Genomic DNA, 24,947 nt, shown 5'->3' with positions numbered 1-24,947 from the left:
ATTGCATCCTTTTCCTCTTATCGCTGCTAAAAGAAAATTTTTACATGGATAAGTTGAAAGTTCTCTCTTACAATAAGAGATTTCGCAATCATATTCGTAAGCATTCTGTGATAAAGAGCGTTAGTTAAGACGATTTCATCCTCAACTCCATCAGTCAACTTATTAATCCTTAATACAATTTTCCAATTATGTCACTGACAGACTATTTTATTCACTTTATGTTCACAATTAGATATTTTGCCACAAACGCTCTTAGAATTTAGAGCGCATTCGATTCCACTTGAGTGAAATAGGCAGAAGATTGTCCCTCTTCCGCAGCATTTCTACCGAGGGGTGAAAATGTGCTCTCCTCAAGCGCTCCAAGTATCGATCAATTGCAATTCCCGGAAGAAGAATTGGCAGACAATCCCGAGGAATTTGATCTTTCATCGAACGAGCTTTCTCAAGATGCTGATGAGCCACTGTTGCAATCTCGAAGACACAGTTTTCCACACCCTTATCACTCTCCTGGTCGCGATAGATCCTCTCCTGACTCACGCCGTGCTTCAGCAGAGTCTCCTGAGGAATTGGGATGATGGCATTGCGTCGCTGATGTGGCAAAGAGCGAATTATATTGCTGATTCCCTGCGCCTTGCCCAAGTGAGATGCCGCGTGATCCGCGTGGAGATTCTTCACACCAGCAGCCTCCAGGATTAGGTAGTAAATGCTGGAGTTTGTCTGCTCAGCGTAATCCTCCATTTCTTTCACCGTGAGAAAGGACACATTTCCCAGTCTTCGTCTGGACTTGACCAGGCGTTGGAAGTACATTTTTGATAATTTGCACTCCATTGTGGTGTTTTTCAGCGCCTTGGCTATGGGATGTTCCGGAATAGGGACATCCTCAGGACTGAAGATCTTATCAATTGTGTCCTCCCAGAATTTCAGTCTCATTTCACCTATTTTTGCCTCAGAAACCTGATCATTCACTCGTGCCACTTCCACATTGAACGCCCTGATGCAGAAGGCTTTCTGCATCAGCGAATTGTCTAGCAGCAGAAGTGCCAGGAAGTTCTCATAGTCGTGATTTCTGGGAAAAAGTAAACTTGTTAGCAAATCAAAACACTCCTCAAGAGGAACGTACTTCACAGAATTCAGGCAGTAACTCGAGACGCTTCCACTGACACTCGATAAATTACGTGCAGGAGAATGCAGAGAAAGTATGTGAATCAATTTACAACTCCTCCAAGCACGATAATTCATATTTTTGCTGAATTTTATGCTATTTTCTAAAAGTTATTTTCAACTTTAATTGAGGTTATGACATCTTGGATAAAATGAATTGTCTTTTGGGATAATCTCTTTGTCGACTTGAGCGCCACCATCCAGTGAAAAACGCGAGTGTTTTTTCCTGCTCCAGGATTTTATGTGATATTTCCTTGATCTGTCTGTGTTGAATCCGGATATGGCTATCTTTAGTGTTCTGAGACTCCCAGTCACCCTGAGGAGTGGTCACGTGGGCAGATCAGTGGCGTTTGTAAGCGTGAAGAGTGTGATGCAACATCCCATAACCTCACTACTAATTAAAGATCCCTTTTCCCGGACAGAATCCTCGGTACTTCTCCTCGCATGCCCAATTTGCAGAGCACAAGCCTCTGCAGAAGATCCGGAATATTGGAATATCCGCTCACATCGACAGCGGCAAAACGACACTCACGGAGCGGATTCTGTTCTACACCGGTCGGATAAACACGATGCATGAGGTGAAGGGCAAGGACAATGTGGGCGCTACGATGGACTCGATGGAGCTGGAGAGACAGCGCGGGATCACCATTCAATCCGCGGCTACGTACACCATCTGGAATGACCACAATATCAACATAATCGACACTCCTGGGCATGTGGACTTCACTGTGGAGGTGGAGAGAGCCCTTCGCGTCCTGGACGGAGCCATTCTGGTCCTGTGCGCTGTCGGCGGTGTCCAGAGCCAGACTTTGACGGTCAATAGGCAGATGAAGCGGTACAATGTTCCCTGCTTGGCCTTCATCAACAAACTCGATCGAATGGGCGCGAATCCCTATCGAGTTCTGCATCAGATGCGCTCCAAGTTGAATCACAATGCCGCCTTCCTCCAACTGCCCATTGGTCTGGAGTCCGAGTGTCAGGGCGTGGTGGACATTGTGAAGAACGAGGCAATCTTCTTCGAAGGTGATTTCGGCATGAAGATCCGTCGCGACGAAGTGCCACAGAACATGAGAACCGAGACGGAGGAGAAGCGACAGGAATTGATTGAGCATCTCTCGAATGTGGATGACACACTTGGTGAGCTGTTTCTGGAGGACAAGGGAGTGACTGAGAAGGACATTGCGGCTGCCATTCGACGAGCGTGTCTGAAGAGGAAATTCACGCCGGTTTTACTCGGCACAGCGCTGAAGAATAAAGGTGTGCAGCCTCTTCTGGACGCCGTGCTGGATTATCTGCCCAATCCCGGTGAGGTGGAGAATACAGCGCTGGTGGAGAAGGAGGGACAGCCCACTGAGACAATCGTGCTCAATTCGGCACGAGATGATTCGCATCCCTTCGTTGGACTGGCATTTAAGCTCGAAGCTGGACGTTTTGGGCAACTCACGTATCTGAGATGCTACCAGGGATGTCTCAGGAAGGGTGACAACATCTACAACACACGCACGGATAAGAAGGTGAGGATCTCGCGACTGGTGCGGCTGCACTCGAATCAAATGGAGGATGTAAATGAAGTGTTTGCCGGGGACATTTTCGCCCTGTTCGGCGTGGATTGCGCCAGTGGTGACACTTTTGTGCTGAATCCCAAGTCACCGCTCTCGATGGAGTCCATCTATGTGCCCGATCCGGTGGTGTCGATGTCAATTGTGCCGGCTAACAATAAGGATCGCGACAACTTCTCAAAGGCCATCGCGCGGTTCACCAAAGAAGATCCCACATTCCATTTCCACTACGATACCGATGTGAAGGAGACTCTCGTCTCGGGCATGGGCGAGCTGCATCTGGAGATCTATGCGCAGCGAATGGAGAGGGAGTACGGATGTCCGGTGGTGCTGGGGAAGCCCAAGGTGGCGTTCAGGGAGACTCTGGTGGCGCCCTGCGCCTTTGACTATCTGCACAAGAAGCAGTCCGGCGGACAGGGACAGTATGGACGCGTGACGGGGATTCTGGAGCCTCTGCCGCCCACGCAGAACACACTGCTGGAATTCGCGGACGAGACGATAGGCACGAACGTGCCCAAGCCCTTCATCCCAGGCATTGAGAAGGGATTCCGCGCCATGGCGGAGAAGGGACTGCTCACGGGCCATCGACTGGCGGGGCTGAAATTCCGTCTGCAGGACGGCGCTCATCACATGGTGGACTCCAGTGAGTACTCTTTCTTCCTGGCCGCCCAGGGTGCCATTCGGGATGTGTTCGAGAATGGCGCGTGGCAGATCTTGGAGCCCATCATGTCGGTGGAAGTGACGGCGCCAGAGGAGTTCCAGGGCGCAATCCTGGGACAGCTGAGCAAGCGACACGGCATCATCACCGGCACGGACGGGAATGAGGGCTGGTTCACGACGTACGCCGAAGTGCCGCTGAACGACATGTTTGGCTACGCCGGAGAATTGCGCTCGTCGACGCAGGGCAAGGGTGAGTTCACGATGGAGTACTCACGGTACTCGCCCTGCTTGCCGGAGGTGCAGGAGAAGCTCATCCAGGAGTACCAGAGATCACAGGGTATCACAGTGGATGAGCGGAAGAAGAAAAAGAATTGAATTTTAGAGTAGTTGAAATACAAAAATTACAAACAACGCGTGTTTAGATTACATATAATTTATTATTATTGCAGCTTTGACGATCGTTGAGCCCCATTTTTCCTTAAGGGCGTGAACGCAAAAGTGTTGTAAAGTCAAGAGGGAGACTTTTATTATAATTAGTATTGTTAAAGCGTCACTGAGAAAAAAAGACTTCTAATGTTCTGACGAGTGGAAGTTTTCGAGAGCTCGGTTGAATTAGGGTTCAAAGACACTTGAAATCTTAAGCTTGAGGTGTCATTGGACGGGTAATTAGTGCAGCTTTAACATCAAATTTGGACCCAAATCGTGCCATTTACTTCTAGACTCACTGACAAACCGAAGACCGTGCTTTAGCTCAGCTCAGAAGTACTCGGAAAAAATCAACAATTTATGCCAAAAAGAATTAATTCACATCGATTTGCGCGCTTGTTAATCTCCCTCTTGATAAAAGTCTTAAGAAAACAGAAAAGAAAGTATCACTCGCTGTGCCACGGATTATGGTTTGCTGTAGCGGTAGCGCATTTTGTCCGGCGGTTCGCAGTATTCCTTCACGATCAGCTTGCACAGGAAGATGTGGAAGACGACAATGAGGCTGCACACGCTGATCCAGAAGATCTTGGGCAGTCCGGCCAAGTGGTGGCCGTGCTTGTGCAGCGCAATCACGTGGTGTTCGTGCGCTGGCGCCTCCACAACCTCCTTCACGTGAATCGCGTGGTGGAGCTCCTCGATGTGCTGGCGATCGGCCGTGATGTAGAGAATGGCCGTCAAGGGTTCCGTGAGCTTCACTGGGAAGCGCCGTCGAGTCTGACTGAGAGGCACAGGATCGTCCAGACAGCCCGCATCGCAGGCATAGTAATTGCGATCCAATCTGTCCAGGGCGACGTAGAGAACAGCCTTGTTGTCGTCCTTCACGGACACAGACACATTCACGTGCGTCATGTTGCCGTAGTTCAGACGCCGGAAGTTGTACTCGCGATGAAGGTATTTCGGATGGATGTTCATCTCCAGGTGTTGATTGCTGAAGCGGAAGCCGCCGAAGCTCAACACCATGGCTTGGATGAGACCACTGGCGCCGGCATGGAGGAGATTGTGGCATCCCTGCTTCTCCAGCGTCAACATCCACGAGCTCGTGACGCTGTTGAACTCCTCCAGCGTGGACATGTCGCTCCACAGCGTCTCCGCCTGGAGGGTGTGGTGACTGTCGAAGCATCCCTCGGCCTCGGTGGCTAGCAGATTGGAGATCTCCGTCTTGCGCTGCGGACTCACGCTCTCCTCGAACTCATAAGAGCGCGCCTGCGACAAGACGGCGTACATTGTGGCGTTTATGCGGTCGCCGTTGAGGGAGTTTTCAGCCTTGCTGGTGCTGATCTCAAAGCCAGTCGCCCACAGACTGTTCCACACGCGCGCATGACGTCGCTGGAAGCCATAATATCCAGCACCTGGAATAGTTTAGAGCGTCAGCGGTGATTGTGCAAGTGGGAATTGATAAGAATTCACCTGAATCATCGTGCACTGCTTCTTGAAGCGCCTTCTCCATCGCCTCAATCGCCGCCTTCTCCGTCCTGTCCTTCACCTGCGCCTTCAGATACATGTCCATGGAAATGGGATCGGAATACACGATGGTGGAGAGCAGCTCCAGCTTCGTGATGCCGCGCTTCTTCAGCGTCAGCGTCCTGGGAATGTGTCTGGACACCACTGACACTGTCACGGCGTGGCCCTTGTTGTCGTTCAGCTCCACCAAGCCCGTGACCACTTGGTACTCGATAATGTTGGAGCCGTGCTGGAGATGCTTGATCTGCGACACTGCCGTTGGCCAGTCGGATATTCTGGGCAGCACGAGTTCCACGTCGATCAGCTGATTCTTCGTGTTGGTCACCTGGATCTCCTGCACGAGCACATTGGGCATGGTGCGGTGGGCGTAGTACTTGTAGATGACAAAGTACCCATCCTCGAAGCACTGGAACCTGTGCACCATCCCAGAGGCGTAATCCACGGCTGTGGCCTCCTGATTCCCGGCATTCTTCGACGACAGCGACACGATGGGGTGAAAGTACACGGGCAGCATCAGCGTCCTGCCACTCTTGATGCTCAGATGGGCGTCTTCCTGGATCTCCAGCCCGAAGTATCCATTGCCCACGTATGGAATGATGTTCCTCTCGTGCGGGAAAGGCGGACTGTGGCGGATGTTGGCGTTGAACTCCATCGAGGGCACGTAGAAGGGTGTCAAGCGGTCATCCATGCAGTGGAGCAGGGGATCCTTGGGCACTTCTGGCGCCCCAAAGAGCCATCGGAAAATCGAGGGGCCCAAGTACAGCAGCACCACCGCCACCGCGAGCAGCAGGAAGAACAGGCGTCGATACGTCAAGCTGTAGTTGGTGTCGTGCAAACGGCGCACGCGACGCACGAAATCGGCGGTGTCAACTTTGAATTTCATCACACTTTTTCACGCTAAAAACACTCACGAGATCATTTTCTAATTCACACCGCGAATTGGAAAACACACACTCTGCTGTGCTGTATCCCGCGCGTCAAAACGTCAAAACTTCAAAATTTCATCCGAACCCGCTCGCGGGTTCTGTGGAAGTGTCCTATGTTTTGTCTAATTATGATTCAGGCATAAATAAAATACAAGGAGATAATTAGGGAATTGTAAATGTAAATTTGTGGCTTTTTCTGCATGTATATTAACTACGCTATGTCGATCGCATTGATTTGCCCTGTGTTTCTTGAAGAAAACTGAGATGCAAAGATGTGTCCTGACGACTTCCTCGGAACTTTCCACTGGGTCAAGCTGAAAACTCGCCGCGCAAGACAGCGCAAAATCATGGCGGATTGACGTTGAGTGACAAAATTTGTTTTCTAACTATTTTCTCGCGTTCTTTTGCACTACATTGTACATAAACCGTGGCAAACGATGTGGCCAACAACTGTGGATATGACGAGAGACGAGTGTCGCAGTGTTTTGAGGCGTTTGGGTGAGTTTTGCTCGGTTGACTGGCAGGCAAAACAAGCAGCAAGAAATTTTGGAGGCAATTCTTGTTTGTTTTCAAAACAAATGTTCACTCTCTCTCGACTCTCTCTTCTGCAGAATTGGACGCCTACTCGAGTGTGGTGAGCACCTTCCGGGCTCAGGGTCATCTGACGGAGAGGAAGATGGGCATACTGAAGGATCTGCAGGTGATCCTCCACATCTCAGTGGACAGGCATCGCTGCGAGGCTCGCAGGGTGGCGCACGATGAGGAGCTGAACACGGTGGCCACGAAGATGTGTGGCCCCAACACGTCACACGAGTGGAGCCGCGAGGGACGACGGACGTTCCCGTTCTTCCCGCGGGACACAATTCACACCGCGCTGACGCCAATCGCGGACGCGGCCGTGGCGGAAGGATCGCGACAGAATTCAATGCTGCCACATCCCTCAGACACGGAGAGACTGTTCAAGCCACTCCTGCACACGTCCTCAGCGCCAGTGGTCATGGAGGGTGAGGTGGGTGTGAGAGAATCCGAGATTCTTAATGGATTTCCTGTAATTTCATCCACTTTCTTTGCAGTTTGTGCCGAGAATGACGCCGCGGAAGGATGGAAAACGTTCAGTGGCGTCGCAAGAGAGTTTTCCACTGGCCAAGAAGCGATTTGTTCAAGCCTCACCCAGTGGGAAGGGCAAGGAAATGCTGGAGATGCGCCGAGAGTCGCCGGAGAAGAAGACAAGCGCCAAGCGAGTGAAGAATCTCAAGTGGACATCGCCGAAGAAGTCTCCGCTGTCGGACAGTGAGAAGAGCAATCTGGCCAGCAGAATTATGCACTCCTACGCGAGTCCTGCTCCACTTCCTGCCACGCTGAAGCGCACTGTGAGTGAGATAAAGTCTCCGCTGGAGGAGAGCGGAAGGACGCCAATCCAATTGTTGCCCCAAATTGCCACATCGAAGAAGGACATCACGACGAATCTGACGAAACTCAGTCAACTGGGAACGTCTGCCGGGAAGGCGGTGGTGAAGAAGATTGACACTCCTCCGGGTGATGTGATGAATGCCGAGAATTGGCCAGAAGAGGAGCGACAATCGAGAGTTTCTGTGGCTGTTCAGGGCGCCGTGAAGAGAGTGAACTTGACGAGCAACTCTCTGGCCACATTGATTGCGGCCAATGGTGGGAATATTATCAAGAAGATCCCGTCGAGTGTCACGAGCGCCCTGCAGAGTGGCATTGCGAAAACACTCAACTCCAGTGTGGTGACAACAACAGTGACTGCTGGTCAGCCTGTGCGTCCCAAAGTGAAGATCATCAGTCAGCAAATCACACCGGCGCCTCTGACGCCGGGCACGCAGGTGAAGATTCCGGCGGGATTGAACCTGAAGACGCTTCAGGGGCGGCCGGATAACATCAAGATCGTCACGGGGCCGTCGGGGAAGATGGTGCTGAAGGCGGTGAATGATCCGGTGAAGGCCAAAGTGGCGCCAGCCAAGACCATTCAGACATTTGTGCTTCCGCCACCGGCCAAAGCCATCACGCCGCCGGCGAATGCGGCCAACAGTGTGTTCAAGATCATCAAGGATCCCAAAGTGATCACAGTGGAGCCGATGGAGAACAATGTGGTGGTGCTGGATGTGCAGCAGGAGCAGAGTGTGCAGCAGGAGGACGTGCCATTTGCCAGTCAGATCACCGAAGACACGCCCGTGGACATTCTCCCAGCCAATGACGATGTCCTGGACTCGGCCAGGGCCAATTTGCGGACCATTCGCGTGCCAAAGCGGGCGAAGGTGGTGACGACGGATTGGGAGGAGGAGCTGGACACGCAGACGAATCACATCCGGACGCGGCGCAAGAGTGGCGACGACGAGGAGAATTCCCTGGAATACACATATCTGTCCGAGGGGCCAGAGGAGCAGATTGAGGAGGACGAAGTGACGCTGGGGAGCAATTCTGCCGATCTGGTGGACGATGCTATTGTGGAGGAGGATTTCCACGACGAGGAGACACCTGAGGAAGACATGAACAGCAGTGGAATTCCCAAAATCTCCATCGACACTCTCATTACGGCTGGGCAAATTTTGGGTAACACAAAAAAGGATTTCCAATGACTCTAGAATCTAAATTTTGTACTTTTCTCTTCACAGAATCCAACGAAATGGCAATGCGAGAGCAAGAATGCAGTAGTATTGAGTAGATTTTATCATCTCATAATTGATATTTTTCTCATTTTTTTCATGTCATGAAAGAGAAATGCAAATCGTTCATTATACAACTTCTTAATCTTTTACGGAGGCCAAGATTTTCCCTATTTTTTCGGAGAACTTTTGTTTGATTTATTGAGACTATTTCTCTAACAAACAGCAATTTCTCCCCCCCCCCCCATTTTTTTGTTTGTCATGTGTCACATTTTAACGTGTACAAAGTGAAAATAATAAAACACTAAATGTCGATTTAAAAGGATTTTTCAATATGGAGAAATTCACTGGACAATTTGCCGAATTTTAACTCAAACACCCCAAATTTATTATTTTGTGAATATTTCGGTTGATTTTTTTGGAATTTAGAAACAAACATTTGAGGAAAATCCTAGAAATCTTAAATTGAGATGTTTATTAAAGAAGCATTTTCGCAAAATAATGCAATTTGAGAGTTTTTGGTATGAAAAATTGACTTTTCACTGTTTTCAATTCACCCGTCGATATGAAATGTTGGAAAAGCTTTTTGGGGAAATCAATCTTAACATGAAGCACAAGAACTTCTTTGACAGCAATTTCGGTAATTTCAATTGAGATAATCTGAGAAAATACACTTTATTTACGAATTGAATACACAAAATGAGCTGAAATATCTTCAAAAAGAAAGAAGAAAAAAAAACACTCCTAAAGAAAACTCTTCACAAATAAAAAACGCAACAATTATGGCAACTTCTATACTTTGTACTCTCCTAGCAAAACTGGTGGTGTTTGTTGTGAACTGATTAATTGGGGAGGACAATCGACATTAATCTAGTGGTGTTGGTATTGCAAATGCGGTAGATTTTCTCAAGAATACTTCTTCTAGTGATTGCTGAGGAAGTCCGTGGTGCTGGCGAGATCACGCTGCAGCCACGCGGCATTCAGCCGAATGGTCTCCACGGATTGCGAGACAGTTCTTTCGGTGCCCGGGAATTGGTGCTCCTTGAAGAACGCCTCCACCTCTTTGGCCTTCTCCTCCGTGGCGAAGTTCTCCGTGAGATATTTGACGAGGCGCGACAGCAGAAAACCACCCTCGTACTGATCCAACAGCACTCGCCAGTTCTCCCGGAAGAAACTCCACGTCATCTCGCGCCCCTTGGGATTCATCGCCACGGCCACAATCACGAAGATCGAGTCCTGCGCCCTCACCTCGTCCGACATGGCGAACTGCACGACGCGCTTGAGGATGTCCATGTCCTTCACCACGCCCAGAGCGCGCGAGATGCGATCCTTCTCCTCATGCAGATCCGTGGCGCGATACAGCTTCAGCATCTCCTCGTACGTGGTGAGATCGCCGTCCTGGAGCACAGCTCGATAGCAGGCACTCCTCAGATCGGCCGGCAGGACACATTCACCGCTCGTGTGCAGCCGGAAGCGCTTCCGCGCCTCCTCCGCCACATCCGGACAATTGAACGCCACCAGACGATTCAGCACGAGACTCCTGAGCAGCGTGTCCAAGTGACTCTCGCCCGGCTTTGCGTCCCAGCCCAACTTCTCCGCCACCGGACGATAGAGCCTCACGCCGTACTCATTGAAGGCCTGATCCAAGTCCGTGTGCGACAGCAGAATCTGCAGTTTGGCCAGACAATTGGAGATGCACGACCACACAGTGTAGTTGCTCTCATTCCTGTACGCGTCCATCAGCCGCAGCGCCTCAGCCGTGGGCGTGTGACCCGCCTGGACCAGAGCGAACAGATCATCCAGCAGTCCGAGACGATCCAGAGGCGGCAACGTCATGCTCCTGATCGATGGGATGAAAGCATCTAGCATCTCTGACGGATACTTGGTGCGATAGTAGCCAATCGTGCCAGGATTGATCTTCACCCACTCTTTGGCGTCCACGTCCTCCACCGTGATCTCCGTCTCCGCCTTGTCCAACACGAAACTCTCCGCCACGTGCTGCGGCCTCTTGGCCGTGGACACCATAATTGGGATCATCCAGAGAATGTCTCCACTGGCACTCTTCCCGTCCGCCGTGAACTTCTCCTGACGCAGCGTGAGAATGCGCTTCGATCCCTCTTGTCGCGACTTCACACTCACAACAGGAAAGCCCATTTGCTTCACCCAAGTCGACATCACGGCGCCCACGGGCTTCTTGCTAGCCTGAAAGGAAGAAGACGAAGACATCAGGATGAGTTAGAAGCTTGAGGAATTTCGTAGAATTCTCACCTCTTCCAGGGCCGCCCACAAATCCTCCGACCGGGTGTTCTTGTACTGATGGCGCGTGAGATAAATGTTCATGCCACGCCTGAAGTCATCATCCCCAATATAGTGATGCAGCATCCGGATGACACTGGCGCCCTTGTTGTAGCTGATCTCGTCAAAGATCTCATCAATCTCCGACGGATGTCCAACAGTCACCTCAATCGGATGGGAGTTCTTCAGGCAATCCAGCTCCAAGGCGCGCGTGTACATGTCCGTGACGAATTGCGTCCAAATATCGTACTTCGGGAAGATGTGATTGACACAGAGAAACTCCACGAAGGACGCATAGCCTTCGTTCAGCCACAAATACGTCCACCAATCCATCGTCACAAGATTCCCAAACCACTGATGAGCAATCTCATGACCCACCGTGAGTGCGATGGATTGCTTGCGAATCAGAGAAGTATTCTCCGGATCCACGAGGACGAAAGTCTCACGATACGTGACCAGCCCAAAGTTCTCCATGGCGCCAGCTGAGAAGTCCGAGATGGCAATGAGATCCATCTTCGGCAGCGGATAAGCAATTTGGAAGTAGTCTTTGTAGTACGGCAGCACTTTGGTGGCCACCTCGAGGGCAAACTGGCCCTGCTCCTTCTTCCCCACCGGCGTGTACACACGCACCAGCACACCATCCTCACTGGTCGCCTCCACAAAATCATACTCACCCACCACAACGGCCACCAAGTACGTGGACATGATGGGCGACGTCTGGTACTTCACCACCTTCCAGCCATCCTCCTGCATCTCCTCACTGATCACGGGCATGTTGGACAGCGCCACGCGATCCGCCGGCACGTTCAGGGTGATATCGAAGGTGGCCTTGATGGCAGGCTCATCCCAGCACGGCCAGCAGCGCCGCGCGTCCGTGGCCTCAAACTGCGTGACGCCGGCGAAGCGCTCCTTGCCGCTCGGCGTGAAGTACTTGCTGCGATAGAAGCCCTTCATCTTGTCATTCAACTCCCCGGAGAATTCCATGTACAGACAACCATCGCCCAGCGGCAGTGGCGCGTCGAAGAGCAGCGTCGCCGTCTCCTGATCCACCGAGAAAGTCACATCTTTGGCTGTTTTCACCTCGCCGCCCATCACTTGCACAGTGGCCTTCTTTATCGCCACATCCAGCGCATTGAGGACTATTTTGTCCGTCGCCTGTTTCACCTGCAAAAATCCAAAAGGAAAAACATCCTCAATTAATCAACAGAATCAACAGAAATGTACACAGAGAAATAGCGCTCAAAGCAGGAAAGAAAAAAGCATTTCGGGAATAGAGAGATAAAAAAAGGTCCAAATTGACGGTGGATGTGAGAAATGAAGAGAAGGCAACAACCCAAGAATCACCACAAGAGCTAAGAAATCCTCTTTTTCCTCTTCCCCGTCTTCAAAAACATCCATTTGATCACGCAATCTTCCCGGAATTTACTACTTAATTTTTACTTCTCTCTGTGTGTTTGTGTGTGCTTGTTGATGATAAATCACAAATGGGAGGAAAAAAAAGTATCCATCCAAATTAATTCCTTCCCAAAAAGTAATCTTCTTTAATATCTCCCCCTTAAAAACTCGCCTGAAATATTAGCTACTGGTTTTCTCAAAGATGCGCGCACATCAAATGGAAATTTCTCCATACCAAAAAAGTCCCAACAGACAAAATTCTTAGGTGAGAATTTTTCTCCTTACTATTTTGCTATACTTCTTCATCTTTTCTTTTTCCTTTATTTTTGATGAAGAATGTTACCTTGAGAGCAACCTTGATATTCAGCGAATTCTAAAGAGGCAATTAAAAGTGTGGTTCTCACTCAAAGGCGCGCACACGTGAGAGAAAAAAATGTTTATTTACATGATTCAAGTCTCTTGTGCGCGCAATTTAGCACAACATCTCGCGACAATGCTTAGAATTTTCCGTTTAACACTCGATTTACCCGATTTACCTCATTTATCAAGGCAATAGTAGTAAAGAAAGTCCCTTTAAGCCCCGCCCACGAATTTGCTCCGCCTCAAAAGCAAGCTATTGTAGTGAAAAATAGGTTAGAAAACCTCAAAAATTAAGACAAATCTCTCTTTTTAGCCAAAATATCACAAAATACAGAGATAAGCGTGATATTACAGTGAAAATTACGTCAAAACACTAACTATTTTGCTCTAAATCATTAGTTTTGAATGTCTAGAAGAGATTTGGTGTTGTCAACTTGCTTTTTGTGTGTTTTTTAGCCTCTGTTTAACATTTTCTTGCATTTCTTCATTTCTTTCGCACATCCACGGCCCAAATCCTGTTCATAGATTATATATAAAGTGTAGAATAGGAGGTTAAGTTGATCATTCAAGGAGAATTGTGTAGTTGTTGTGAATTACAGCACTTTGCTCTTTACAACGTAATGATAAAAGTCAAATTCTTACTGTAATTATTCAGAATATCAGTCATTTATTTATCGATTTAAGGCTAGAAAATGCTTCAAACGTTCAGACATTTTCTACCATTAGAATATTATGAGTCTTCCATTGGCCAATTTCTTTACTCCAAATTTAACATCAGCCCAAATCCCACAATTTTTCAGTGAAACCAATGTCTCTTCGCCATGCAGAATATCAATGAGTTGAGAGAGCGTCCAGCAGCTTCTCTCTCTCTCTCTCTCTCAACATATCGTGCATATAAAGAAGAGTTCAACAACCGTTGAAAAGGTCTGCGCATATAATTCACTGGGCGCTGCGATAATACAATTTTGCTCTTCACCATTTTTCGCGGAGGAGCGCCGCGAGTTAACGGCTGAAGTGCGTGGCGTGAATGGGCCACAAGAGTAACCCAGTGACTCAGTGTCGGCGTTCAGTTCGCAGTCCCGTTTGAGATTGCCAAGCTTTCCGCCTTGGTGTCTTCTGAACTCTTTCGCCCAAAACAACACTCCAGAAACGACGGTGGAATGCTGCTCATGAGGAGCAATTGGATCGCAATTTGACGCCACAATCACGCGTATCTCAGACTCCATATAAATGCTGGATTTTCTGATAAGATACAGAAAATAAAGCCAGAGTCTTTCATTTTTTCCCCCCACAAAACATATGCTTTGATGAATACGAAAAATTTGCACGCTCCTGTTTGTGTGTTTGTACGGGTTTTTTTAAGCTTGCAAGGCATTCTTCCGATGAAATAGCATGCAAAGCGAATGAATAAAAACACTTTCATCGACATTTGCCGCTTAGGAGTCACAGTTACAATTGAGCTGTTTGTGGGTGTGGAAATTACATTCCCTCAATCAACTTTCACGATCTCACTGACAGAATCCAGCTATTTTGCCACATGTGGTGTGTGCATTTCATTGCTCTCTCTCTCTCTCTCTCTGTCTCTCCAGATAAGAACCACTAGACTCTGGGCATTGCAAAACTTACGTACACATTTTATTATTATTACTGCAAATGTGTTAAGCAAAGAACTTTCTAAAAGACAATCAAGTCATTGAAATATGCGGTGCAAAAGAGAGAATTTTATTAATAACTTTCAGATAATTTCTATTGCATTCACTTTTGCATTAAAATGCTTGCTTCAGTGATTATATTCCAAAGAGAATTTCTAAAGACACAATTAAAAACTTTGCTCAACATTTCAGCAAGAATGCAAAGGCAAATGGGCGGTATTTACAAGTGGGTGGAGTTTCCCTAGAAGCGCACAGTTCGTAAGTGGTGTACAGATCACAGCTTTGATTTTCTGTTGATTATTTTACTATCACAAATTAATTTTTATCCAAGTCTCAATTCTGACATATTTTTCTAGGTTATGTTACTGACTGAAGACTGAATTACATCTGAAATTTGAAATTCTTACGCCTAAATTCAAAATATTTCAATTTTTTTAGTAACTCAATGAAAGTCGTGATTTTAAAAGCTGGAGTGTTAAGAAACAAATGCTATACTGTCAAACATAACCTCAACGTTTCACTTCGCAACACCAAATTTTGATCCAGAAAGATTCCAATAAAGAATTGATATGGAAAAGTGCAATTAGAATCAAAAACTCGTAAAAAGAACTATCTGTATGTCTGCCAAGGCAGTTAGAAGAGTCTAAAAATCAGAGGTAAAATATTGTCAGTTAGATTCCAGTTATTAGTTGATTTTAGTAAAACAATTCATGAAGTCTGTAGTACTGGGAAGCGTTGAGGATTTTTCATTCAAAATGTGGAATTGTTCTCATGCAATTTCCCGAGTATCCTTGCAGTTGATAAAGGAAATTGCTTGAGAAATCTTATCAACTGCAACTACAGCACTGTTGCACGGCGTGCGCGCCTTCCAGCTGCTGTCGCGAGTCGCCCAAGCGGGCGAGAGTGTGTCAGTGGGCTTCGGGACGGGACACAAAAGCAGGCACAAAGCGGCCTCATTGACTGCCGCACCGGGACTTTTAGTGGTTCCTCGCTCGAGGACTCTCGGCCCGAAGGCGGGAGCGCAGCTGGAGTGGGCAGGCAGAGTAACGGGACCGACACACACACGCACACACGCTCGCGCCAATGCAGAGTGGCCAGAGAGATAAGGGAGAAAGAATCGGGGGATTTTCCTCACCTGGATTTTGACGTTTGTCTTGCCCGTGAAGACGAGCTTCTCCAAGTCAGGACGCAGCTCCAGGTCGTAGTGCACGGGCACCACGTGGCCGGGCAGCCGCTGGAATTCCTTGCTCCTCGACATGGCAATGGAAGTGCTGGCGAATTGTCGTGAAAATGGAGCTCTGGAGACACTTTGCCGGACACTGCAAACGAAACCTCCACACGCTACGCTCGCTGACGGAACACTGACGACGTCCGGAAGTCGACTCGACCGTCGGCTGCCAGAGAGTGAGAGAGACGGCGACACTCGGGCCGGCAAAACTGCGGATAAAAGACACCGATTTGCTGGTCTCTTGGGCAGAGAATGTGGTGATTTGGGACTGATTCACCTGGCAAGGACTGTAGTTGGCGAGTGAGGTGAATCTGGCGAGAGGCAGTGAGGGAGAATCGCAGGAAATGTGAGCTTAACATCACAAAAACACTCCAACAAGTTCACAATTTGACCGGACGCACGAGTGAGATGGAGAGATGTGCCAGAGCCTCTAGTGGCGAGTTGCCACACCACCGAGAGCGCTAAAATCGCACACGTTTGAAATTAATGACTGTTTGGAGTACTAAAAAGGAAATTCTCTGATGTACTTTATAATTTTGATATTTTATTTCTTTTAATATATAAACAATAATAAACTATTTACAGAGCTTTCAAAATAATTACGTGGATGTGGTATTTTTATCGCATATCTTCTTTTTTTTCTTTTTATACCTCTAAAATTCACCACAAATTCTGGCTCAAAATGTCTCAAGTTAAAAGTTTGATCTCTTTTATCCTTGTTATCATTTCTTTTTTTTATAATTATTAACTAGAGAAAGTGTTTTTTTTTATTACATTGTTTTCTTCTCATTTGATGTTCTTTTCTCTCAAACTCTATTTATAAAATCGAAGAAGTTTCTATGTATCAATTTTTTTTCTTGACTTATTGTTTTATTATTTTACCTAAAATAAAATCCTCTTTCCAGGATATTTTATCGAGTTCACTATTTAAAATAAAATGTTGCATTTATCAACACAAAAAATGGCATTCAGCGAATCTCTTTACAAAACTCTATAAACTTGAAAATATGCATTTTTTTCCAAGAGAACAATAAAGACGATCGCTTTTTTTTAGGGTGAAGATCAAAGAGAAATGAAGGGAGAAAACTAAGAAAATGTTGCTTAATTGCGTGTTTTCTCACTCTCTCTCTCTCTCTGAGGAACTATATTAGTTTAATCTTCCTTCTTTCTCATTATAAAATCCACTGGATCGAAGGTTTGCCGCCATCGACAAAACCGTGTCGCGATCTTTTGGCTGCGAAAGATCACGATCAATCACTTTCCGCTTAAATCTACGTTTTTTTTCTTGTTTCAAAAATTCTTATGGACGAAATTTTCGGGATGGGACGTGCAAATTGTCGTGTGAGTGAATCGTTAATTGTGTGTAGTTTTTTATGCGATTAATTAAGAATTCACTATTAGCAAGTTTATTTTTCTCACAAGATTTACCTCTGAAGATGACTTCATTTATCCATTTTAGTGTAAGAAGAAAAAAATCATTGATTAACTCAATTTTTTTTAAACTATAATTCATTTTGCGAGAAATTGTGAGATCGTTGAAATCAAAACCACGAAGAAAAGCACGTAAGAAAAATATTGCGAAAGAGAAAATTATAAAGATTGCACGAAAATGAATCTCACAATTTCGATAATGAGAGTTTCTCTTATTTTTCAAAGTCTTTCCGCCACATTTAAGAAGTTATTAGAAATCTTTTTGTTAACTTTGCGTGCAATTTGTGCAATAATTTGTTTTCTTTTCCTTCTCGAGAATCCATGAAAACTTTAATCTTTTTTTCCGTCAAGCAGTAAATCAACAACTACTGTTCGACTCTTGTAAGCTTTTCTACGCGTTGCTTTCTTTTTATTTTCTCTAATTTTTACTTTCGAACTATTTTTTTTTATTCATTTGTCTTTTCTTGTCGAATTGAAAGGAGGAGAAAAAAGGGGGAAAAATCGGTACGCTTGTCTTTCCATCTATTATTACTAATGTTTATTACAACAATTACGATAAATTTTCCTTTCTCATTTGATAGCCTTTTAAGATTTCTTCTACGTAGAGTGAAATTTTTTTCTTATCAATTCTTTTTTTTGATTATTCGTTAAATTTTCACTACTTTTTCTTTTTTTCCTTATTCACACTATTTGACTCTCTCTCTCTCTTTCGCTACGAATTCCTTCACATTCCTTGTGTTTCTCAATCTTTCTCAGTAAGTTTTTCTTTTTCTTTTTACACAGTAATTTAAAGAAAAAGTGTGACAATCATGCGTTGATAGAAATACGGTTTTTATGTAGCGAAATATTACGATTAGACATCTAAACAAAAATTATATCTTGAGAAATCATTCTTTTGGCAAAGAAATAAGACAGAAAATTGAGCACTGTTTCATGAATAAAAAGCTTCTGGACGTGCGCTGCTCGTCAGTGACGAAGCTTTAAGCTTTCACACTTGCCACTGATTTAGGGAGATTTTAAAAGGGGTTTAAAAATACATTTATGTTAGATAAACTGAAGGCGTGTTTTTTCTTCAAAGAAATGTTAAGAGATTTTGTGTGTAAAATTTTGATTTAAAATGGTTTTTTTTTCCAGCAAATTCTACACGCTTTTCTACGCTTTATTTATTATTATAAATTCCTATAGAAAAATTCCTTCATTACCACTTTTATTTTCTTTGCAAATAATGTTTAGTTTTATAGAAAAAAATGATAATTTATAAGTTCTAATATGAGAAAAATTTGCTATTTTTCTAACAATTTCTCACCATCAAATTCTCTTTCTCATCATCGCAATAATTCCTCTATTTCTTAGGCTTTTCAAGGATATTTTTTTCATTAAAATTTTCTTCCTTTACGAATATTCTTTTATTAAACATTTTTTTCTCTGTCTTCAATTTAATGCAATCATTATTTGTTTTTTTTCCTCTTTTTGTCTCTTCATTCTTCCATTTTGTCTATTACAATATTTTAAAATGTATGAATATCACAATTTGTTATACAATTACTCTTTCTTTTCTTTTTTCCTTTTTTTTAATATTACCATGAAATAAATCGAGAAGACTTAAACGCTATCCGAAAAATATTTAAGCCTTAAATTTCCATGTTTAGTCAAATCCTCGTCAATTCATGTGTTTGTTTTTATTTGGCAAAAGAGGTTTTGTGAAAGCTTCAAAGGAAAACTTGTTTGTTTCTTTTTTCTTAATGGATTTTCACAACTGCACACAGAAAAAAATCTCATATCTATATATATATTTGGACACTACAAATTCCTCGCCTTTGATTTCTTTTTATATGAAAAAAAAATTACCGCTAGAGATTAAAAAATACAAGCTTCTATGCAATAATCTCCATTTCCCACATTTTCCTCTTCTCATTTCTATGTTCACTTTTATATGAAAATTTACCAGCCTCCGTTTGTCGATGTTTTCGTGTTTAAATGTTTGTTTTTTTCCTATTCTTCTCACTCTGAAAATCTCTACAGTATGTTTTTGGACTATTGCAAGCATTTCATTTTGCCATTTCGGTGATTAAAGAAGCAAAAATATTGAACTATTGATTGCTTTTTTCTTCTTTTCTTTCTGTCTTTGCTTTGTCGGGGAGGGAAAAATTGCGAAAAAAGAGAAATAAAAGGAACTACTAAAAATTACGATAATAATTTATCAATCCTTCATTACAAATTTGACTTCAGTTCTTTTCTTGTGTGATTTGTTCATCTCTCACACTCGATCATGGCACTTCTACAATGTTTTTTATTCCTCTTTCTTACTTTTTTTTATTTCATCATCTTTTCTTTGTGTTATTTTATTTACTAGATAAACTCTGTTGTTAAATGAAAAATAGTTTGCTTAAAGATTTCTTCTTCTCTTCATGAGTTTTTTTTTCCTTTCTTTCTTCACATTTAAATTGGCATCAATATTTGATTCCCTTGAGCATCTTTCAATTAGAGCTTGGAGAGATCTTTGTGACAAAAAAGGAGAACAAACTCTTGTCACAGTGAAATTCCTTCTCATATTTGCTATTTTCTTCTTCTTTCACCATTAAATGGGTGGCTATAAATTGTTATTTCTCGTAAAATATGGACTCTTTCTCTGTCTCTGCATAATATTTTGATTACTCCTTTTACATCTCTTCATGGCGTGGCTTTTGGGAAAAAGACGGGGGAAAGTTTCGGGAGACATTTGTGGGAAAAGCATAAGATTATCCGCCCCCCCAATAAAGATCGATGTGCGACGGCCACAATTAGGCTATCGCGTGTGTGTGTTTGTTGGTGACTCTGGTCAACAGTAAGAGCGTATCCCATCCAAGGATATCACTTGCCTTAACTTTCATTTGTATTGGCGATTGGGCTCCGGATAGAGGTAAACACCTTCCACGGTAAATATTGATGCCTCTGTCGGAGGAGAAGAGGAAGAAATTCAATTAGTTTGATAGCCCTTCTTGGCCACGTTTGAGCAAATTTGATACTCAACCATCTGGTAGTTCGTAGAGTTTCCGAGGAAGTGGCGCAAAATAGGGATGAGACAGGGCGTCTTCCGCGCCTATTCTGCCTTCGGGGTTCAATTGTAAAAATGCACTAGCCATTGCCTCGCCCTCCACAATGTCGTACAGACGTGGAAAGCTGTGCCCCAACTTTCTCGCCCTGTAGAATCCTGCGAAAAAAGCCCAAAGAATCCCGTCAGTCGTCGCCTGTGACTCCCTTCAAAAGCTCCGCACACTCACCTAGGAGCTTGGGCTTGTATCCCGGCAGGTGAGTCACTCCGTGCCAATTCTCCTCGGTGGGCGTTCCCAGCAATTTGAATATCTTATCTAGTTGATCGTACGTGTCTCTGATGCCCGGAAACGTCGGCATTCCGGTTATCATCTCCACGAATATGCAGCCGACGCCCCACATGTCCAGCGACGTGGAGTACTCAGTGCTGCCCAGGAGGACGTCTGTGGGCCAGGAAGAGCAATCAGTGGGGATTAATTATTGAGGAAATCTCTGCGGTTTCGCACTTCAAAGCATCTCAATTGCTAGAGTTGAGAGATTTTCCAGATAACAAAGAATCTATTTCTCCCCAAAAGAGCTTCGTCTGGTCAAGGGGGAGATAATATGGTCAGAAGTGGTGTACAGATCATTGGATGTAATATTTGGCTCACAACTTTGATTTCCTATTGATTATTTTACTCTCAGAAATTAATTTTTATCCAAATACGCATTTTGACATATTTTTCTAGGTTATGTGACTGATTTAAGACTAAAAACTGTTTAAAATTGAAATTCTTGTGCCTGAACTGAAAGTGTGTTTAAAAAATTGTGATTTTGGAAGCTGAATATTAAAAAAGGATGCTAAAATCAAACATAACCTCAATTTTGTTTTACTAATTGAAGAAAATCATGAAATATTGTATGAAAACGTCAGTTTTATAGTTCTCTGCTAAAGTTTAGTTAGTTTCTGGTTTAATTCTGAGGATTTCTTATGTAATTCTGAATCAATTCTTATCAAAGTTATCATTTTGACATATATTTTCTGTGACCTATTTAGAAGATAGATACTAATTAAGATTACGCTATTAAAAGTGCAAAGCAGAAAATCATTAAATAATCTATTAAAATTCAATTAAGTGCAGTTGGCAGTTAGATTTCAGTTAGTTTTTAGTCGTGTGGAAGTAATAAGGATTTTTCATACAAACTATAGAAGTGTCAGGAAATTATGTATAGATTTTAGCCATATTATCTTCCCCTTGCATCTGGTTTCAATCAACTCTGGATGATTTGCATCACGAGATGCAATTGAGTGGGAAGGGGGGGGGGGGGATTTCCTTACCGGGTGGACGATACCACAGTGTGACCACTTCGTTAGAGTAAGTATGGCTGGGGACGCTCTTGGCTCTGGCCAAACCGAAGTCCGCCAATTTGAGCTCGCCCAATCCGCTGATCAGCAGATTCTGCGGCTTCACGTCTCGGTGCAGGACACGCCTCTTGTGACAATAGGACAGGCCGCGGAGCAACTGGAAGAGGAAGAGTCTCACATTCCGATGGTCCAGTCCTCCGGGGTGTCTCTCCATGTACTGCGATAAATCTGTATTCTGTGTGAAAGGAGAGGGAGAGAAAGAAGGGCTTTTGAATGCACTGTCAAGTGGCTTTGCGGGGAGGCTGTGATCCTTACCACATATTCAAACACAAAGGTCAGAGTTTCACGAGTGTGAACAATATCGTGGAGTGTCACAATGTTGGAGTGTTTCAGTTCTTTCAGCAGTGATGCCTCCCTTATGGCCGTGAACGGAGCACCTTCCTCCTCTTGCAGTCTAATTTCTTTCAGTGCCACCACTTGGTTGGTTAAACTGCAAAAGAAGCAACGAAAGGTCTGATTTAGTTGTGTATGGAAACATCCTTCAAACTTAAGTCAATCAATTCAGGTTCTGAGATTAGACTTGGAGACTCGAGGGATCTCAATTCCAATCAAATCGTGAGCCTTTGCGCCTCTTCGACAAAAATTGAATTCCACATCTTTTGTGCCATCGCCGCGCGACTCACAGATAAATCCAAAGGATGTCCCTCTTGGATGCCTTTGTTCACTGGGTAAAAATCGAGAAGATTCACGTCGACGAATTTCCATGTTTTTCCTCCCATCAACTCATCATTCCCATTTCGCCCTTCGGTTATTGAATCCCCCAGCGAAGGAGGAGAGAGAGAGAGAGAGAAAAAAGGCGACACACAACAAAAAACCTACACTCTGTATATCATTGAACTCCCATTTAGCATCGTTGGAAATTTGTATCACTTCATTCCCCTTTTCAACGACGCCCTGTCATTGTGTGTGGGTGAAAAAAGGAAGCCCTGAACCTTAAAGTGACCCACATTGCCTTTATTCAATTCTTCCTCAACACTCGCTTCTTCGGGCCATCCATTCAGGATGCGATCAAGGGCGTTCCTGAATCCGATCACCTCCAACTCCTCCCCATTCGTCCTTCTTGGCCATTTTCCTCCATTCACACACTGTGCTTTTTCCCTCCACTCACTCTCAACTCTGTCTAAGTCCCATCGAACAAGAGATAATGCGATAGGAAAGACAAGAGACGGAACTTAATCAAGATTGCAGAATGAGAGGGAAAAAAACAGCCTCGAATTGTGCTATCAGTGAGTGTTTCTCATCCGATTTAATTGCGAAAATAAGAAGAGAAACAGTGCTTTTGCCTCCATTTTCCCCCATTGGCAAATTATTGAGCAGAACTTTTATGTTCATCCATCTCAATACAATTAAGCTGTGTTGTTGTGCAAAGATGCAGAACGGAGAAAAATCAATTCTCTATTGAAATGGCTTTTATAGCCTCTTTTTCATCTTTTGCCTGCGCTTTTCTACAATCAGAAAGCTCTTCTCTGTCCTCGATACTCATTGCACTTCCATTAGAGTGTCTCTTAAAAGCACATTTTGCCATTTACCAGTGTAAAAAAGAAGTTAAAATTTCATCAAGTAAATGATAGAAGAGTTGATGAAAGGCAAGGAAAGAATTTTAGCAGATAAAAGCTTTGAGATTTTTACTTTTAATCACGCCAGGAAGTCATAAAGTGTTAAAATGCATGAGAGAGCAGAAAAACTCTTGCGAAAAATGGTATATTTTTAGCGTCCCCCACGCTAACTTTGTTGCCCTCTGGCGGCGATAAGTGCAGAAAATGATCAAATATTTCAATTTCAATACAAAAACCCAGAATATATTTTAAAAATCTTTGATTTCATTAAATATTTGACCGAAACTATTCAATTTCTGATTATTTTGCTATTTCACCTGGAAAATAACCATTTTTTGATTATTTGATAGTGAAAATGAATGATTAAATATTGATTGAAACCATTAAGAGTCCTCAAAAATCGCCTTGTGACTTGACCCTTGAAGAATTCTTAGAACAACCCTTGAATTCATAAAACAAGGACATGAAAAGGAGAAATTGAGTGTGAAAATGAACTTACTTGCTAAATCCCTTGTAGACTGTCGCATAGGAACCTTCACCAAGTTGTTCCAGTTTGATGTAGGCGTCCGATTTGCCAAATGGAGAATCACCCTGAAAAAAGGTAATAAATAAAATTGATTATTTCCACTGTCTCGACATAAATTCCGCAGTACGATGATAATATGCTAATGAATCCCTCTTTCTCTCTTCACTATCTCAAACGTCAACTTTCGACTTTTCCACTTCAATTCTCTTGGCGTGAAAACATTGAGAGAGCGAGGAGTTCGAGAAGGAAAAACACTTAAGAGGAAAATGTAAAAATTTCCCACTTTTCTGCGGGGTGGAATAAAAGGAAGAGTATTATAAAATGAATCAGGGTAAAAGTTTTTCGAGAGGGTTTAATTTTGGGACCAGCGCGTCTGAAGACTTTCTTCGAGGGAAAATATGATAATTTACGAGCGCGTATTTTCACACACTGACACACCTTTTCGTCCTTTTGGCCGTAAAAGAAACTTTACTCTTATGCCCAGTTTTTTTTTCTTATACGAACTTCTCACCACTCTGAGAGCTTTTTTCCCAACAGGGGATTATTTTCACCCACTATTTGGTTGGGATATAAAAAATACTTTACGATAGTTTGACGGTCAAAATGTGATTGCTTCTCAAGTGAAATTGGAAGTTATTTCCACCAGATGGAGAAGTTCACATTCAATTAGCATTTCTAGGAATACCTAAATTTATTCCAGGACGTCCTTTCGCTTGAAATAACACCAATAATATTGTGTGGCGACAGGAAAAGACACTTTCCAGATGGATTTTTTTTCCAATTTACAGGAAGTCTTCTGAGGTGTTTTGAATCCAACGACAAAAATTCATCCAACATTTTTCTCTCTCCACTTTAATTTCCTCCCTGCGTAACTGTTTTTTTAGCGAATCACCCTCTGCATTTAATTGCACGAATTGGGAACGACAAAAGTTCTGACAACTCATAATTCAGCAAATTAATTCCTCTCGTTTTTCAACTCCAAGAAACAATGATGCAAAAGTGGAGGCAAAATGGACAAAAAGAGACACAACAAATTGGAGGGAAAATAAAATTTAAACTTGTGTGTTTTCCCATTGAATTGGGTGAAAAATTTATAATTTATCCCCCTTCGCATTCGGCGAATGTTCTCTGGCGCCCAGGAAAAGTTTCAACACAATTAAGGGACTTTTATTTCAGTTTTGCAAATATGCAA

At 44.2% G+C, this 24,947-nt stretch overlaps 6 protein-coding genes across 7 annotated transcripts in view; 2 read left to right on the top strand and 4 right to left on the bottom strand.

Moving 5' to 3' along the window:
• Window positions 1–150: 150 nt before the first annotated feature.
• On the bottom strand, window positions 151–1,300 carry LOC132259761 (NADH dehydrogenase (ubiquinone) complex I, assembly factor 6 homolog). The gene is made up of 2 exons (XM_059757518.1): window positions 1,121–1,300; window positions 151–1,066 (listed from the first exon to the last, which is right to left on the bottom strand). The coding sequence occupies exons 1-2, from the start codon at window positions 1,237–1,239 to the stop codon at window positions 253–255; spliced, it is 933 nt and encodes a 310-aa protein (XP_059613501.1). The 5' UTR covers window positions 1,240–1,300; the 3' UTR covers window positions 151–252.
• A 37-nt stretch (window positions 1,301–1,337) lies between these two features.
• LOC132259759 (elongation factor G, mitochondrial) lies at window positions 1,338–3,789 on the top strand. The gene is made up of 2 exons (XM_059757516.1): window positions 1,338–1,513; window positions 1,584–3,789. Exons 1-2 carry the CDS (start codon window positions 1,442–1,444, stop codon window positions 3,753–3,755), a joined length of 2,244 nt encoding a protein of 747 aa, XP_059613499.1. The 5' UTR covers window positions 1,338–1,441; the 3' UTR covers window positions 3,756–3,789.
• Window positions 3,790–3,803: 14 nt separating this feature from the next.
• Window positions 3,804–6,411, bottom strand: LOC132259760 (uncharacterized protein KIAA2013 homolog). The gene is made up of 2 exons (XM_059757517.1): window positions 5,274–6,411; window positions 3,804–5,215 (listed from the first exon to the last, which is right to left on the bottom strand). The coding sequence occupies exons 1-2, from the start codon at window positions 6,208–6,210 to the stop codon at window positions 4,272–4,274; spliced, it is 1,881 nt and encodes a 626-aa protein (XP_059613500.1). The 5' UTR covers window positions 6,211–6,411; the 3' UTR covers window positions 3,804–4,271.
• A 172-nt stretch (window positions 6,412–6,583) lies between these two features.
• On the top strand, window positions 6,584–9,229 carry LOC132259516 (BRCA2-interacting transcriptional repressor EMSY). The gene is made up of 4 exons (XM_059757182.1): window positions 6,584–6,751; window positions 6,865–7,262; window positions 7,327–8,824; window positions 8,887–9,229. The coding sequence occupies exons 1-4, from the start codon at window positions 6,691–6,693 to the stop codon at window positions 8,934–8,936; spliced, it is 2,007 nt and encodes a 668-aa protein (XP_059613165.1). The 5' UTR covers window positions 6,584–6,690; the 3' UTR covers window positions 8,937–9,229.
• Window positions 9,230–9,533: 304 nt separating this feature from the next.
• LOC132259558 (puromycin-sensitive aminopeptidase) lies at window positions 9,534–16,235 on the bottom strand. The gene is made up of 4 exons (XM_059757240.1): window positions 16,085–16,235; window positions 15,715–16,016; window positions 11,146–12,336; window positions 9,534–11,079 (listed from the first exon to the last, which is right to left on the bottom strand). Exons 1-4 carry the CDS (start codon window positions 16,164–16,166, stop codon window positions 9,799–9,801), a joined length of 2,856 nt encoding a protein of 951 aa, XP_059613223.1. The 5' UTR covers window positions 16,167–16,235; the 3' UTR covers window positions 9,534–9,798.
• Window positions 16,236–19,362: 3,127 nt separating this feature from the next.
• The window catches only part of LOC132259560 (cyclin-dependent kinase 14), a 93,256-nt gene continuing 87,671 nt past the window's right edge, over window positions 19,363–24,947 (bottom strand). For both annotated transcript variants that reach the window (XM_059757244.1, XM_059757245.1), the window contains exons 5-10: window positions 23,729–23,820; window positions 21,929–22,103; window positions 21,587–21,848; window positions 20,499–20,711; window positions 20,249–20,428; window positions 19,363–20,169 (exon numbers count right to left, since the gene is read on the bottom strand). In XM_059757244.1, the coding sequence (XP_059613227.1) occupies window positions 20,105–20,169; window positions 20,249–20,428; window positions 20,499–20,711; window positions 21,587–21,848; window positions 21,929–22,103; window positions 23,729–23,820 (987 nt within the window). In that variant the 3' untranslated portion in view covers window positions 19,363–20,104. The remainder of the gene's footprint in view (window positions 20,170–20,248; window positions 20,429–20,498; window positions 20,712–21,586; window positions 21,849–21,928; window positions 22,104–23,728; window positions 23,821–24,947) is intronic.

This window comes from Phlebotomus argentipes, unplaced genomic scaffold, assembly GCF_947086385.1.
Source record: "Phlebotomus argentipes unplaced genomic scaffold, Phlebotomus argentipes genome assembly scaffold_18, whole genome shotgun sequence".
NCBI lineage: Eukaryota > Metazoa > Arthropoda > Insecta > Diptera > Psychodidae > Phlebotomus > Phlebotomus argentipes.
This window is presented reverse-complemented; position numbering and strand designations above follow the sequence as displayed.

What these genes read in the sequence shown, in the direction of transcription:
- LOC132259761 (XM_059757518.1), bottom strand. Translation starts at nt 1,239, where the DNA reads ATGAATTATCGTGCTTGGAGGAGTTGTAAATTGATTCACATACTTTCT. An exon ending in TACTGCCTGAATTCTGTGAA is followed by an intron (nt 1,067 to 1,120) that starts GTACGTTCCTCT and finishes ACTTTTTCCCAG; the next exon opens with AAATCACGACTATGAGAACT.
- LOC132259759 (XM_059757516.1), top strand. Translation starts at nt 1,442, where the DNA reads ATGGCTATCTTTAGTGTTCTGAGACTCCCAGTCACCCTGAGGAGTGGT. An exon ending in TGGGCAGATCAGTGGCGTTT is followed by an intron (nt 1,514 to 1,583) that starts GTAAGCGTGAAG and finishes TTTCCCGGACAG; the next exon opens with AATCCTCGGTACTTCTCCTC.
- LOC132259760 (XM_059757517.1), bottom strand. Translation starts at nt 6,210, where the DNA reads ATGAAATTCAAAGTTGACACCGCCGATTTCGTGCGTCGCGTGCGCCGT. An exon ending in AGCAGTGCACGATGATTCAG is followed by an intron (nt 5,216 to 5,273) that starts GTGAATTCTTAT and finishes AAACTATTCCAG; the next exon opens with GTGCTGGATATTATGGCTTC.
- LOC132259516 (XM_059757182.1), top strand. Translation starts at nt 6,691, where the DNA reads ATGTGGCCAACAACTGTGGATATGACGAGAGACGAGTGTCGCAGTGTT. An exon ending in CAGTGTTTTGAGGCGTTTGG is followed by an intron (nt 6,752 to 6,864) that starts GTGAGTTTTGCT and finishes TCTCTTCTGCAG; the next exon opens with AATTGGACGCCTACTCGAGT. An exon ending in CAGTGGTCATGGAGGGTGAG is followed by an intron (nt 7,263 to 7,326) that starts GTGGGTGTGAGA and finishes CTTTCTTTGCAG; the next exon opens with TTTGTGCCGAGAATGACGCC.
- LOC132259558 (XM_059757240.1), bottom strand. Translation starts at nt 16,166, where the DNA reads ATGTTAAGCTCACATTTCCTGCGATTCTCCCTCACTGCCTCTCGCCAG. An exon ending in CCAACTACAGTCCTTGCCAG is followed by an intron (nt 16,017 to 16,084) that starts GTGAATCAGTCC and finishes TTTTATCCGCAG; the next exon opens with TTTTGCCGGCCCGAGTGTCG. An exon ending in TGTGGGCGGCCCTGGAAGAG is followed by an intron (nt 11,080 to 11,145) that starts GTGAGAATTCTA and finishes TCTTCCTTTCAG; the next exon opens with GCTAGCAAGAAGCCCGTGGG.